Here is a 16,846-nt window from a genome sequence, read left to right as displayed (position 1 = left end):
ATCAGTGTCTTGTGGGCCTGTGGACTGATATAGGCGAACCGGGTCATTTATTTTGGGCTTATCACTATCATGTAACAAATGGGCCGGGCAACCCATGGTCCAGCCGGACCAAAACTCAAGTTATAAATAGAAGAGGACCGCCCAAGCGGCAGGGACCCTATCATTTTTATGCATTTTTACTTATCTTGTTTACTTTGTGTTCGCTCTCTATTTCGATAAGCCCGCTCAATGGTTCCATACCGGAACAGAGTTGAAAAGAAATAGTAATAATTATCCTGTTGAATGAATCCTTTCCTTTCCTTTGCTTTTACGAGGGGATGGAGCTGATCCTCGTGGTCTTTTGTTTCCTTTACTGCCCATTTTTATAAAAGAAAGCCTGATTGCATCAAATGTCCGTGGAGGCCCCACGTCGGCACAGACACAACACGATGACAACTGCTACTCCCCAATCGATATCTCCTTCTAATATCTCCCTTGTTCTAACGCCAAAACCATTTACATGGACAATACACAGCCACGTGTTCCTTCTTCACTTGTCATTACCTAGATTTCCTTTCTAAATGCCCACTCACTAACTATAGATATTACAAAAACCGCACCCAAAGATATCAAACTCACCCAACTTTCATTACCACTTAGTTTTTTCATACTCCTCCCTCCTAATCCCTTCCATTCCCAACAAGCACTAGTTACATTCATTGGCCTAGTTTTCGAAGCGCGTTTTCCCATAAGTGATTTTGCTTTTCAGTTAAGCACACTGAAAAGAAAGGATAATGGGACTAGAGGGATTGAGGTCCGGGTGGAGTGTGCCGCCGAAGCCATGCGATTCATGCAAACTGGCTTCGGCGGCACTCTTCTGCCGCCCGGACTCCGCTTTCCTCTGCATATCATGTGACTCCAAAATCCACTCCGTCAACAAACTCGCCTCGCGCCACGAGCGCGTGTGGATGTGTGAGGTCTGCGAGCAGGCTCCAGCTTCCGTCACGTGCAAGGCAGACGCCGCAGCCCTCTGCGTCACGTGCGACTCCGACATCCACTCCGCCAACCCACTAGCCCGCCGCCACGAGCGCGTCCCGGTGGAGCCTTTCTTTGACTCCGCTGAGTCCATCGTGAAATCCTCCTCCGCCGCAGCTGCCGCTACTGCAGCCTCCTTCGGCTTCGTCGTCCCCACCGACGAGGCCTTCGCCAGCCACGACGACGCCGACGCGGCGGCCTGGCTCATGCCGGATCCAAATTTCGGATCTAAACTCATCGACGCTCCGGATGTGAAGTCCAGGGAGATGTTCTTCTCGGAATTGGATCCGTTTCTGGATTTCGATTACACAAACTCGTTCCAGAACAATAACAACCACAACGGCGGAAACGACAGCGTTGTGCCGGTTCAGACCAAACCCCTCCCTCCTCACCCAGCTCCGATGATGAATCATCACACAGAAGGTTGCTTCGACATCGATTTTTGCAGATCGAAGCTATCCAGCTCCTTCAATTATCCATCACAGTCTCTCAGCCAAAGCGTAAGTCGTTGATTAATCAACATACAAATTAACTTCCATTGATTGAAATTTTCTCAGATCGAAGAATTTTGTACTGATTTGATTTGAATCTGCAGGTTTCGTCGTCTTCGCTTGATGTAGGAGTGGTGCCAGATGGGAACGCGGTTTCAGACATGTCATATTTGAACAGCTCCGATTCGAGCGGGATGGTGGTTTCCGGCGGCGGCGGAAGCCAGCCGGCGACGCAGCTCTGCGGGATGGATCGGGAGGCGAGGGTTCTGAGATACAGGGAGAAGAGGAAGAACCGGAAGTTTGAAAAAACCATTCGATACGCTTCACGAAAGGCTTATGCGGAAACCCGGCCCAGGATCAAGGGCCGGTTCGCGAAGCGGTCTGAAATTGACTCGGAGGTGGACCGCCTCTATAGCCCGGTGATGACTGGTTCTCTTATGGTTGACTCTCCATTCGTGGTGCCAACGTTTTAGCAAAAATGAAAAGAAGAGGGTGGAACAATTTATCAACACACACACTCTTCTTGTTTAGTATTATTGTTGCATGTGGTATCTTAGAATAATGATTAGTGATATATTCCGTGGGAAACTTTGATTACTAATTAGGGATGATGAAAAGTGATGATGAATTGGTTCGAATATGAAGATGAATATGAATATGATGGTGCTGTGGAATCAGGAATGGGAGCATGATGCAAAGAGACTCATGGTGATGGAGTTGAAGATTTGTCTCGCCTAGAAAAGCCAGTTTACTTTGTTTTTTAACTTTAGGGGGAGGTTTCTTTGTTTGGTATTTATTTGGGGTAGAATTAGAATCTGTACTCTATAAGTGTAAACTCTTTTTCACGGTCTATTTTCAGTAAAAAAAAGGTGTCTTTTTCCAATCGGATCACGGATCTATTTCTCCATTTCTATTGGGTGGGGCTCCGCAGCTCTATATCCATCTTTCTATGGCTGTCTTAATTTGACTCCACTAGTTTTATGACTTTATCCATACTTGATGGAAAGAGGCCACCAGTTTCAGCAAAGTAAAGAAAGCATTGCACTCCTAATAAATACACAAAAATCAAAGTTACTATGTAAGTCAACTTTTTATTATTATTTTTTTTTTTGATAAGCTGGATTAATTTTTTTTATTAAAGTTTTTCCTACCTTTATATCATTAGATTAATCAAGTTATACTTTTAAAATTAAATTGAGCATATTGATTTTCTTTTACGTCGATGACATTGTCAAGATTTCATATGCTAACTTGTTGGTTTTAGAAATTTATACATAAATATTTCATGGTCCCCCACCAACAATAGGAATTGTTTCTGCCTCTTAGATCATGCCCATAGTTAGGGTTCATCGATTGTCAATACTCCCTCCGGTCATATTTATAAGCAATAAAAAAAATTCACATAGTTTAAGAAATGTAGTAAAACTAGATAAAATGCATAAAATTTGTCTTAAATCAAAATAAACTTCCAAAATTACCCTTTGTTATTCGTGTTGGAAAGTGAGAAGGAGAGATAATAATTAATGAGACACATTCTACAAGTTAGAATTAATAAGGGCATCATTGGAAAAAAATAATCAATATAGCTCAAACTTTCATTTGATTCTTATAAAAATGACCAAAACAAGAGCAAAGCCAAAACAAGCAAATGGAAAAATACAGCAGCTAAGAACACCAACCCCCCACAATAATAAACCAACCAGAACCCAGTCCCATGAAGCAAGCTACACTACACGAATACAAGTGAGGGGAGACAAGCACCAAACAGCAAAAGAATAAGGAAACCCAGCAAATGATGCCTTGATCCACTGCCAAGATCTACGTTTTACCAGCTCAAAAACCAAATCCACATCTGCAGTGTCCTCTCGAAAAATAATGGCATTCCTAACCAGACATAAGGACCACACAACTGACATACAAACTGCCTGAGCCACACGCTGCTAGGGGATAGTAAAACCAGCAAGAAACGCAAGCAGGTGATCACGTGAGGAACTAGAGGTAGAGAAAGACAGGTCCAGCCAAGAAGAACAACGGTGCCATAGCCCCACCGCAAATGAGCAAGTAAACAAGAGATGAAAACTTGTTTCAAGTTGATTCTGGCACAACCTACAATTTGCAGCTGCAGTAGAGGGTAACACATGGTGCTGCAAAAGATTATCCATTGTCGCAATCCGATCAAGGAGCAACCTGCAAGTGAAGGCCTTAACACCGGAAGGAGCAAAAGAACGCCAAACTCCAGAAAAAACAGCATCTGCTACCGGCAAAGTGGGTTCCTGCAAGAGTAAATAGGCTGAATTGACTGAATAATTACCATCAGAAGCTGTTGTCCAGGTCCAGTTATCCAAGGAATCTTCACATAAGCGTGCCGCTCCTAATTCTTGAATAAGGTTATGTTCCCAGTTCAACTCACGCCCCACTAGCAGTCTCCTCCAAAGCAACTTCCATCTCCAAGTTCCCAAGTCCCAAAAGCCACAGTCACATACTCGAGCCCACTTCAGTTTGGAGAGATTATATAGGCGATAGTATTTACCCCGAAGACAACCTCCCCCCAACCAATCCTCAAGCCAAAACTTCGTTGCATCTCCACCACGAACTGTTTTAGTCACTGCCATATCAAACCAATTCTGCTCATCCATAACACACGCACTATTTACATCCCGCCACCAAGCAGATACATTAGCACAAGAGCTGTCAACATACTTAGCTTTGATAACCCGACACCAAAGAGAAGAAGGCTACTTACGCCAACGCCACCACCACTTCCCAAGGAGGGATCTATTAAATAAGCCCAAATCCTTAATCCCCAAACCTCCCACTTCCTTTGGTAAGCAAACCTTTGACCATTTGACCCAAGCAATTTTTTGTAGCTCGCCATCCCCACCCCACAAGAAATTTCTCATAATACCTTTGCAAACTCTCTCCACACATGCTGGCAGTTTGAAGAATGACAAGAAAAAGAGAGGTAAGGCCGAGAGAACACTGTTGATAAAGCACAAACGACCTCCAAATGACACAGTTTTCCTCCGCCAAGATGATAACCTGTTCTGAAATTTTTTAATCACCGGCTCCCACGTCACACGCCTATCCGGACGCCCTCCAACCGGAATACCCAAATACACAAAGGGAATATACATAAGCCTACAATTCAAAATTGAAGCAAACCGAAAAGCTGACAAGTCATCAAGGGCCACTGAAGCAAGCTTACTCTTATTGAAATTCACTTTGAGACCTGAAATAAGCTCAAAGCACCTAAGAACAGCTTTAATCACAAGAACATTTTGAATTGAAGCATCCCCAAGGAAAATAGTATCATCAGCGAATTGTAAGAGGGAAACCATACAAGAATCACTTCCACCAACCTTATATCCCTTGAACAGCCCTAAATTAATAGAAGTCATAAGCATTTTATTCAATCCTTCAGCCACAATCAAAAAGAGAAAAGGAGCCAACGGATCCCCTTGTCGCAAGCCCCGTTCCATTTTAAACTCACTAGTCGGGCTTCCATTCACTAGAACTGAAACAGAGGCAGACCCTAGGCAATTTTTGACCCAACGAATCCACTTCGGGTGAAAATTCATACGACCCAACATGTACAATAAAAATCCTCAATCCACCGAGTCGTAGGCTTTCTCATAGTCAACTTTAAAAATGATTGTCGGACGCTTCTTTACCTTAGCTTCATGAACAACTTCATTAACCACAACAACACTGTCCAGCATGGACCGCCCTCCAATGAATGCAAACTCCCTTTCATCAATTAGCTTCCCAATAACTGACTTCAACCGAATAGCTAGGAGCTTTGAAATAACCTTATAAATACAGCCAATTAAGGAAATGAGTCTAAATTCATTAAGACTAAGAGGAGAATTAACCTTGGGGATTAAAGCAATAAATGAAGCGTTACACCCCTTAGGCAAAGCCCCCCTCCGCCAAAAGTCTGACTTCCCGCAAATAGCTTGTGTTTGAGTATGTGGCTATGGTTTCATATCTTTGGGTAATCCTTAACATATCAGTTGATTGCGTTGGGGAACTCGATCCTCCATCAAGTTTAAAAGCTGCAAATACACCAAGTTCTTAAGAAATATGAAGAGTGTCTTGTAAAGTCTGTCTTCTGCCCGTGCTAAATGTAACTCACTCCTCTATCCAGTCCGATCCAATTATAAACAAGAAGAGGATCAGTTAGGTCAAACAATAGTTACTCTGTTCAACAACTTATAATTCTAAACAACTTCTCTTACCCTGGTTGGCTAATCATACATTATTCTAGACATGTCATTACTTTTTTTTAATCTCCAATGAAAATATTGAATGAGATTTTATCATTTGTCTGATGAATGATAATTAGGGTGCAAAATCCTCTCGGGATGTTTGCAAAGGCAATCAATCATATTTTTTAATGGAAGATCATGCCACTGATACCACGAGGGCAGGCAAACGATGCTTACATTAGGCAATTAGAGGAACACACCCATATGAGATACTTCCTCCGTTCCTATATATAAGTCACAAATAACTAATTCTCTTAGATTAAGAAAAGTAGTTACTAGTAATAAATTTGTAAAAAAAAATGATTTACTTTCCTAGATTACCCTTATTTACTTTCCTATGATTTTCTCTCTCCAAGTTAATACTTCTAAAGTTTATCATCTCTTTCATATTAAATATGAGGGTGAACTTGGAAAAAATTATTGGCTTAAAGGGTCCAAAGGCCCCTGAAATTACAAAGGGAATCAAATCCAGGACCTAGAAAAATTTTGCATCAAATTGGGTCCTTAAAATTTTTTTTTTAATTCAATTAAGGCCAAATGTTGCCACATATCAATTTTGTCCCAGTCAACAATACCACGTGGCTTTTTTATTTATTTTTAATTAGAAAAATTAATTAAAAATTATTTTTAAATCCAAGTCAGTTAAATAAGCAGATTTTTTTTAATAAAATCCTAATCTGAACAATATCCTAAACTAATTAAAACTAAATAAATCTAACCTAATCTCTTTACAAAAACAAAAAAATCTAACCTAATCTAAAGAACCACGAAGAAAGAGATAAGGCAGAGAAGGAAGAAGAAGGGAGATTGAGATGGTGGGCAGGGTCGAATCGAGGTGGAGGAGAAGGGAGTGGAGACAGTCGGAGGAGATGAAGGAGGGCTAGCCTGATGGTGGATAGGGTGCGCGGTGGTGGTGCGATTGGTGGATCTGGGATCTGGGGTGCGTGGCGGTGGGTGTGGTGTTTTGGGTGGGTCTGCGATGGGTGAGGGTTCTTGGTTCTGGGTTTCGGTGGGTGAGGGTTTATGGGTTTCGGTTGGGTTGCGATGGGTGGGGTCGGATGATGGTTGCGGCGGTGGGCTGGGGGTTGTGAGCGGTGACGGTTCTGGGTTTCTTGATTTTGGTTGGGTTACAATGGGTGGGGTTGGATGTGGGTTGCAGTGGTGGGGGTGGGGGTTGTGAGCAGTGGCGGTTCTGGGTTTCTTGATTCTGGTTGGGTTACAATGGGTGGGGTTGGATGTGGGTTGCAGCGGTGGGGGTGGGGGTTGTGAGCGGTGGGGACAGGGGTTGCAAGCGGCGGGGGTTGGATGGGGGTTGCGGCGGTGGAAGGAAAAGGTGATGCTTGATATGGTTTTGAAAGTTGGGATTTATGTTTAGGGACCCAGATTTTCTTCACTGTTCTGATAGTGTTACTCACCATCCATGTACTTTCTCATTTGCAATAACCTCGCAAGTTTTATTTTTGCATCGCCTGGTGGTGGATTTGGGGATTTAGGGTTTTGGTTTCGGGTAGGGGTGGGGGTGGAGGTTTCAGTTGCAGGTGGGGGTGGGGATGGGGTTTCGGTTGCAGGTGGAGTTGGGGGTTGGGTGGAGTTTTGGTTTGGCCGTTTGGGGGTGGGGGTTGGAGATTGAGGTTTGGGGATGGTGTTGGAGGTGGATGTTGAGGTTGCAGGTGGGGTGGATGTTGCTGGGTTTAGAAGATGAAGGTGTTGGGTGTTGAAGATGAGAATGATGAAGATGATTGTGTTGAAGATTAGATTTTTAAATTAGGTTTATTAGATTATTAGGTTGTTTAGTTTAGGATTATTAGATTAGGTTTTTATTAAGATTTTTTTTCTGATTATTTTGATGACTTGGTATTAAAAATTAATTTTTTAATTGTTTTTTAATTAAAAATAATTAAAAAAGCCAGGTGTCACTGATGACTAGGACCAAATTGGGATTTGGCCTTAATTGAATTAAAAAAGTTTTTTTAGGGACCCAATTTGATGCAAAAATTTTCTAGGTCCTGGATTTGATTCCTTTTGTAATCTCAGGGGCCTTTGGACCCTTTAAGCTAAAATTATTTAATGTTTCCTAGATATTAGAAAGTGACTTATATTTTGTAACAAATTTTTTTCAAAAAATATGACTTATAATAGGGAACGGAGGGAGGGAGTACATAAAAAAAGCATCATAACAATACTTCTATATAAAATAGTACAATACATACTATGCTTGCTCACAAAACACACCCACTTAACATATGCAAACCGATAAATTAAAAAAAAATCATATTTGACATCAAAATCAAACACCTAAATAGTTTACTTCTTATATGAGTCCATTGATTTTCTCCATTTAGGCCCAGTTTGGAAGAGCTTATTTGAGCTTATCTGACAGCATAAGCTCTTATGCCAGTGTTTGGGAGGGCTTATGCAAACAGCTTATGACCTGTCATAAGCTATTTTCAACTTATTTTCATAAGCTACTCAGGATAGCTTATGAAAAACAGCTTATGCTTATATACAGCTTATTTTTAATTTATTTCAATAAATTTTCAAAAATAACTTATGAATAAGCGCTTATGACATAAGCGCTTATGACCATAAGTGCTTAATTAAACTGTTTTTCCAAACGGGACCTTACTCTATTTTTTTGGTCTTTGTCCGCTCTATCAGAGTTGCTACGGGGAAGGTCAATGAAGAGCAAGTGACTCAGATGTGCCACACTTAGCTTTACATAAGGCGTCTAAAGGAAAAAGAAGGAAGGGGTGGGTTCCAAGGTTACCACGAGGAAGGTGAAAATGCATGAAAAGTTGCGCTTGAAAGAAACAGGAGAATGTCATTCAAGATGAAAATAAAATTTATACCTAAAATATGAAGAGTTCAACTAAAGCGGGCGGGTGAAAGAACTCCTCTTGAGCTACAAAGATATCTAAGCTAATACCTAAATAATGATTGGTCTTTTGTGAAGGTATGCCATGAACCGTGTGACCAATTTTGAATTAGGATCCCTATGCAGTAAGGAATCACGAATTCAGTGAAGCCATAAGTTTATAACCTTTCAATCAAATCATACCGTTTTGTTTTAATCAAATTATTTTATGTGTATAATAAATTGTTTAAATCTGAGTCATTAAATCTTAATCTGACTATAGAGAATCTATGACTACAATAAATACAGGGATCGTGTCTGTCAGGAATTCAAGTTCGGCATTTATGCATTAATTATATACTTGAGATGTTCTTATGTGAATGTTTCATGATCATATAGCTAGGTTATATAGAAGATAACAAGGGTTCTACTTCTACACAACAACAGTAAACCACAACATTTAGGACTGTGTTCTGGAGAATACTCGAGTCCTTTAAAAAAAGTGGAGGTATACTGTGGAACTCCAATGGACTTTAATTAGTACCATTATCTCTTTCCCTACTCAAAGATTTATTCCATAGTTATGCCAATGTAGATTTGACGGAATCTTTGTTTACTACTTAATGATTAGGATTCGTTCAATTCTGAGCAACAAATCAGATCAAGAGAAAAAAAAATTATCTTTATTTCCGGTTCATGGAAACTTCAGTGTGATATGGATAGTGCTAGTGTTTTATCTTGATAAGGGAATAAGATGGAACATTGAAGACAAAAAGGTGTCGGTTGCTTGCTTGTTTCAACATTATTTTTTGTTGTTTTTATTATCATGATATTCTTACATTCCACAACTATGATATTAATCCTCTCAAGATTCAAAGATCAGATTAACTAAATATACCTTTCTTAATTTCAAAAAAAAAACCTTTCTTAACAAAATTTTGCACACATCCTCCAAAAATTGAATTTTAGATCAAATATTTGAAAAATTCAACTATCTACTAAGTGTGTGGAAATTCAACTGTTGATAGCTTGTTTCAACATGGGGTCTCTCTCAAATGGGCTATAGAGTGGGCCCGAGCCCACGCCCCCTTCACGTGCGCCAGCCGGCCACGCCATCTCCTGTGGGCTCAGTTGTCGTCTTGCTGCAGAACTGTCCAGTCCATGTGGTCCATTCCAGTTATCTCCATCACTATACAGGAGCCCACAAAATTAAGGCATGAACAGTCAACACAACTCTTCAGTTAAATGTCAAGTCTTTCACCAATGCAGTGACATAAGTAAATAAATAAAGTAAAACAAGATAAAGACTTGTAATAAATAATTCCCGACAACAACCTATAATCCATCCATAGTTAGATTTGGGCATTGGTCATTGAGGATTCATAGAATCTTGTAAAATGGAACATGTTAGGACATCGACAGCAACCTCTTAGTTCATTCCTCCATTATATTCTCATGGTCTCGTACCCAAGCATTTGGATTTCAAGGTCATATAGTTAGGCTGGTTAGCCTAGTTCATTCCTTGCCCTATCCTACAATGAGAAGCTAGTAAAAGACTAAAACCCAAACTAGAAGCAAATGTTAACATGCACTGCCCGTTTACTCCTTTAGTGCCTATTTGTTTTTAAGTTTGGAACTCAGTTTGCCATATGGGAACTTCAGGATCCTATTTCCTGATACAACACAACAAATGTGAAAGAGATTATGCAACTCCTTTCTCGTTCAGTTTGGTCAAACTGAAATTCAAACATAATTTTGTTTCCTTCCACTTTATTTAACCATCTATATATTTGTTTATGAATTTAATTAATTATTAGAGACTCATCATGGAAACAAGTTCGACAAAGACATTTAATTATTTTCATCATTTATAAATTCAGTGAAAAGCTTAAATCCAAGAAAATTTATCATATTTAAAACTTAATTAGTATGCTAGCTGAAATTTGTGCTTGGTATCAATAGATATAGTAGTATAATGTTAAGTTTTTATTTGGTCAATTTCAAAAAAAAGTTATTCTGTGAAAATACATTGTATTAAGTATTAACTTAATTCTAGTAAATGCATGTCTTTTCAATATGAGTTGTCTAAATGACTCATGAAAAAGTTTGTGTTAAATAACACACCGTCCAATTACATTGAAGATGAGTGAGTTAGAATTTCTATATTTTATTTATTAATTTATTTATAAAAAATCATACAGGGCCATTGAGTTATGAGTGAGTAATCCACATGTGTCATTTTTTTTGTCAATGTGAACTGTTTTATATAAAATCATGGGTTGTATACTGTGATTGTTGACAATCATTTTTCTTTGGTATCTAGATACCAGTAGGATTTGAACCCATAACTTGAGAAATTTTAATCCATCAAGTACCATTTAGGCTATATGTACCAGTCACACATGAATCATTTAAATAACCATTTTAATATTGGTAGGTTTTTTGGGTCAAATTTTCATTTTCATAGTGGATTTTAGGCTTTAATATATTTCTTGGGTAGTAGATGGGCCTTCACCTTTTTTAATGTTCAATATGGGTCCTACAGCCCATTAAACCACACGCAAATATAAGTGAAGTTTCACAAAAAAAAAGTGAAGTTAGCTGCCCTCGCTTAATTTTTTAGAAATACTATTGTTTTTGGTTACAGAGGAAAGAAAACAACAACAAAAAAAAACTAAAGGCTTAATTGCACTTTTCGTCCCTGATCTATACCCCTTGTGCAATTTTGGTCCCCTTTGTTTAAAACGAGCAATTTTAGTACAACAAAGATCTAAACGTGACAATTGGGTCCTTCCGTCAGTCTCTGTTTAATTTCAAACGGAATATTCATATTTGGATTCCTTTATACTAATTACACCACCATGAATGACACATCAGTAAATAAATAAAAGAAAATAAATAGAACAAATTAATTAAAAAAAAATTAAACCCTATTGAACCCTAATCCTAAATTTCTAACATCTCACATCTGAATCTCCATGGCAGCCCACAATCACCGTCCCCTTCTAACTCCATTGAATCCTCCTCTACCCTGCAACCAATGCATCAAGCACCTTGGAGCACCTTCATCTTCCTCCATCATCCACAACTGATCTTTTCCTCCACCTTTGAGCATCTTCATCTTCACACACGAAGAGAGAGAAAGCTAGATTGAGAGGGGAAAGGGTCCTAGATGCACAACAAGGAGAGCGATTGGTGCGAACTTGGTTGCAGAGGTCATGTGACGGCGGAGTGGAGCGGTGCTTCGTGGCTCCAACTTGACGATTCTTCCTCTTTGTTTTGTAATCGCATTTTTAATCGATATACTGGGTAAAATTTGGAAGGGAAAGTGGCTTCGCCAGATCCAATACATGTCTTCCTCCACTGTCCTTTTCTTCGTTCTCCCTCTATCGATCCTTTTTCACTTAGCTTCTTCGATGGGGCAGCAATTAAGCTGCAAAAGATGGGGATCTGTTGCAGTTTGCTCAGCCTTGGATGCTCCCTCTCTTTCATGTTTTTTTGTTCTCCTAGTGGTAGAAGTGGCATTGTTCTTCTAGTCTCCTCTAGGCACCTGCGTGTGCATTTTTTTCTTTTTCTTTTCCTCTTTGCCTCACTGGACATCATCTGCGTGTTTTTGTTTTGTTTGGATTGCTGCCATCTTGGTTTGTGGGGTTGGGTTCTAGGTAATGTGAATAGGTTGTTTGTGTTTTGGAGATGAAGATGAAGGATGATGTCAGATTCTGAATTGTTTCCAGATTTTGTTTTTGTTGTTATTGATTCACTGGAGATGAGGATGGAGGGTGATTAGAGATTAATGATTTGTTTTGGATTGAAGTTAAATAAATTATGATTTTTATATTTTTTAGAATTTTAATTAATTTTATTTTTTATTACGTGGAGTCCAAGTGGCATCTGAGTGGTAAAATGTGTCAAGACACATCATTAATGAGCGCCACATACACAAATTATGTTTGAAATTAAACGGAGACTAACGGAAGGACCCAATTGTCACGTTTAGATCTTTGTTGTACCAAAATTGCTCGTTTTAAACAAAGGGGACCAAAATTACACAAACAACCTATTCACATTACCTAGAACCCACATGTGATGGAGGGCAATATTTGTTGGGTTTTGAGCTTGCTTACTATGTGGAGAAGGACCCCAAAATGCTAGAGCTCACTTGTCTCACTATACATTGTAGAGAGGGGTTAGTTTAGTAAGTAAAGTATACTCATTTTGGTAAGAGACAATAGAAAAATGAAAGAGAAGAGAGAAACTTAAGACAGGCGCAGATTTATCACCGCAGTCTAGTTCGAGCTGAGAATTGGGCAACAAGTTTTATAATGTGTTTCAATAAGACGATTTGGGAAAAATTTATTATGGTCATCTAAAAACTTGTGTAAGGTTGCACCAAACACTTTTGACCCACTATAACAGGTTTTAAAAAAAAATCAAAATTCATATTTTCTTAATTAAACATTTATCTTTAATAAATATTTTCAATTTTTTTCCCTTAATCTGATCCACTTCTCTCTCCCTTCTTCACCAGATCCAAACCCCAAAATGTAACACCCCAATTCTAAACGGTATATGTATTGCAAATATCAGAGTGATAAAAATTCTAACACTCATGGGGCATTACATAATCACTTAAAACATTATCATAATGCTCCTGTAACAGATACATAGCACATAAACTTTGAGATGAACTCATAAATAAACTTAAATGCTCTTGTGACAGTTAATTAGTCTTTGAACTAGTTCACTTTGACAAATAGTTATGCAGCGAATCCAGTGTCTTTAAAACTTAAAGAAAACATAGTATCTTGCCCACAACTTAAAACAGAAACAACTTCTCAAATAACAACTTAATTCAAATTATAACAGAAGGAAAACAAGCGTCCATTTCCCCCCCGAGTGCTACGTATCAGAGCAAGGACTCCAACTCGAAATAAAGGCTATAGACTACTCCTCCTAATTACCTGCACGTTACCAACAAGGGTAACATTCAAACAGAAGGGGTGAGATATCGAGTATCATAAATATAAGAATGGCAATAAATATGCTAGATTAATGCCACACCACTTCTTTTTATATTCATATAGCTCAGTTACTAAAATAGTCACAAATAACGTCATCGACTCGGATACAATTCGAACACAACAATGACTATGCATATGTATGTGGTACCAACAGGGCTTCAGCCCTCATCACGAATTGCCAATTATTGGAGGCACAAGGCATAAGCCTTCATCACAAATCGCCAATACAGGCCATCACAGAGTATGCAGATGCTATGCGACTCAAAAGGACGTATACATCTCATAATCATCACTTCAACATGAGGCATTGCGCCTATATCACTACATCACTAACATCGCTTAAAACAACACAATTTAACACACATGCATTTTTATCAACTATACAATTACCCTGACATCTTAGGCAATTTTGGCACCAAATCAATGAAACAACTCACTTAAGCATGCAATCATGGAAGAAGCTATCACATATGGTAAATAAATTATGGATTTCATGCTAAAGGGGTTCAGCCACATGCATCATTCTCATAGCTAATACATGGAACATAAATACACTAACTTTCATACAACATGTAAGCTAAATCTAATTATATTTCCAAAACAATCAGAATTTCCGTAATCTGGAAAAACAGCAGGAACACCAGCCACTAAAAGCGGTCTCCTGAATTCGTTACTGAACCAAAAATCATGTATTTTATATGCCTAGAAAGCTAACTTAAAGTCCTACAATTTCTTAGTTGATCACATCTTCATTTGAGCACTCTAACTGGGCGAAAACAGGTCTCGAAGTGTACTGTCCAGCCCAGGAAATTTTGGACAGCAGCACAGCATCATCAAATCCGTGCATAAATCATATAGCTGTTCAGGAATTACGCTCACAGCAGAAACATATTTCAGTAGAGATAACCTACAGGATTCGTTACTTGTTCAAAAATTACAAATGACCTCAATTTGAAAAGCTAACAGAAAACTCTACCTCTTTCTAGTTCATCAAAGAATTTTCTGGGCACATTAACAAGGTGAAAAATCACGTTGAAGTTCACTGGCAGAGATAGCAGATACAGAGCGTAGAAAAACATGGTTTACTAAACTGAACTTACAGACCTCGTCTCTCAACCAAAAATTATGTACCATATCATTCCAGAAAGCTCTTTCAAAGGCCTACACTTTCTCAGTTCAACGCAACATTATTCGAGCACTCTAAACAGGCTCTAAAAGGCTTCGAAAGTCACGGTTCATACCAGGAAAATGACCAGTCCGTTTTATGTTCCAAAATAAGTGATTAAAGTTGTTTCTCATCAAACAAGACACAAAACCTAACAAGCATGCTACCTAACAGTCCTTATGTGCGTGATCATAAAGAAAATCAAAAGGGAACCTCAACCCAAAACTCCTAGCATACTATGGTTCTGCCCTCACCCCGTTCAATCACACAAAAGAAAATCCCAAAATCAATGGATTTCAAATCAGATTTCCAGAACATCATTAACAGAAACAATTCTACATCTCCCAAATCCCTAATATCATTCACCATAATTCCATTAGAAACTCAAAATCCCACCCTTACCTTTGGATTGAGTGCAGCTCCCCGTTCCCGATCGAATTCTCCGAAGCCGATCCGCTCTCCCTCTCTTCCTGCTACTTCACGCACAACCTTCTTCTTTTTTTTTTTCTCCTTCTTTCACGCGTCCTATTCTTTCTTATTTTTTTTTTCTTTAGCTGCTTCCCCATCCTTATTAAACCATCTAAACCTAATTCCTCAAGGGCTAAACTAAAAATCCTAAAATCTCTCCTAGTCCTTGTCTCTATTTTTAATCCTAACTTTCACCCCCTAGCTCTCTTCCATTTCATAAAACACACTCAGCATCACAAAAAAAATATTTTATTTCATTAAAGTATTAATATATCACCTATTAAACCCTCATACAATATAATCTTAATTAAAATAAAATACCAACATTATTTTAATTAAAAACGGGGTGTTACAACTCTCCCCCACTTAAGAATTTTCGCCCTCGAAAATTTCCTTAAACGAACAATTCGGGGTAGGACTCTCTCATCTGACTCTCAAGCTCCAATGAAATAAAGAATGCATCACACCCATAATAATAATGGCAATCAAAGATGTGCCATTAATAAAGCACGTACTTCGAATTAGTCTATCCTCAGCAGTAGTCTCAGCACCAGATAAAGCAAACACCTTCCCCCTTGCAGGATCCTTCTTGGGTTTGTCACAATTAGTACTGATGTGACCTTGCTCTCCACATCTGTAGCATGCCACAGTTTTACCTTCTAGGCACTCAAAGGATTTGTGGCCCAGCTTGCCACACTTAAATCATGTTGCTTCTGAATTGGGACATTCAGGAGAACGATGTCCTTCAACACCACACTTGTAGCACCTAACCGGATTAGGAGCTCCTCCCCCACTCGGCTTCTTGTCATTACCAGCTTCTTGTTTACCGTTATCAACAGGATTCCCATACGGTTTCCCTCTGAATTGCCCCTTTTCTTTCTTCTCTTTCAAAGACTTGTAGTGAGCAGCACTTTCCCTGCTATCCTCATCATATATCCTACTCCTGTTAACCAGGTCAGAAAATCGGATAATCTGTTGATATCCCACAACCTTCTTGATCTCAGGTCTCAAACCATTCACAAACTTGTTACACTTAGATCTCTCAGCTTCGGAAGTATTGTAGTGGGGACAAAACTTAATCAATTCCTCAAACTTTGTAGCATACTCCGCCACGGTTCCATTACCCTGCTTGAGTTCAAGAAACTCAATTTCCTTCTTTCCACGCACATCTTCTGGATAGTACTTCTCCAGAAATGCACCCTTGAAAAGATCCCAAGTAATCTCCATCCCATCACCTTCAAACCTCTGAACAGTGTTGTCCCACCAATCTTCAGCTTCTTTCTCAAGCATATGGGTGCCAAACTGCACCTTCTGCGCGTCAGTACAATTCATGACTCGAAAGATCTTCTCAATTGCTTTCAGCCATGCCTGTGCTTTGTCAGGGTCGTATGCTCCTTCAAAGGTTGGCGGATTGTTCCTCTGAAACTTTCCCAAAGCACGGAATTCATCCTGATTATGGTTCCCAAGGTTCGCTTGCTGACCTTGCCCAATGGCGCCAACCAACATTGCCAATGCCTCAGCGATAGCTTCATCATTCCTTCCGGTAACCATTTTCCTGAATCTCC

The 16,846-nt window shown here is 39.2% G+C and overlaps 2 protein-coding genes across 2 annotated transcripts; one reads left to right on the top strand and one right to left on the bottom strand.

Moving 5' to 3' along the window:
* Positions 1 to 487: 487 nt before the first annotated feature.
* LOC130710437 (zinc finger protein CONSTANS-LIKE 5) lies at positions 488 to 2,388 on the top strand. The gene is made up of 2 exons (XM_057559716.1): positions 488 to 1,514; positions 1,610 to 2,388. Exons 1-2 carry the CDS (start codon positions 774 to 776, stop codon positions 1,976 to 1,978), a joined length of 1,110 nt encoding a protein of 369 aa, XP_057415699.1. The 5' UTR covers positions 488 to 773; the 3' UTR covers positions 1,979 to 2,388.
* A 10,835-nt stretch (positions 2,389 to 13,223) lies between these two features.
* LOC130710071 (uncharacterized) lies at positions 13,224 to 16,808 on the bottom strand. The gene is made up of 2 exons (XM_057559224.1): positions 15,216 to 16,808; positions 13,224 to 13,588 (listed from the first exon to the last, which is right to left on the bottom strand). Exon 1 carries the CDS (start codon positions 16,785 to 16,787, stop codon positions 15,984 to 15,986), a length of 804 nt encoding a protein of 267 aa, XP_057415207.1. The 5' UTR covers positions 16,788 to 16,808; the 3' UTR covers positions 13,224 to 13,588; positions 15,216 to 15,983.
* Between the last annotated feature and the right edge of the window lie 38 nt (positions 16,809 to 16,846).

The sequence above is a fragment of the Lotus japonicus genome, chromosome 4 (genome assembly GCF_012489685.1).
Source record: "Lotus japonicus ecotype B-129 chromosome 4, LjGifu_v1.2".
In the NCBI taxonomy this organism is placed as follows: domain Eukaryota; kingdom Viridiplantae; phylum Streptophyta; class Magnoliopsida; order Fabales; family Fabaceae; genus Lotus; species Lotus japonicus.
Note: the sequence above shows the minus strand (reverse complement) of the source record. Positions and strands in the feature narration are given on the sequence as shown.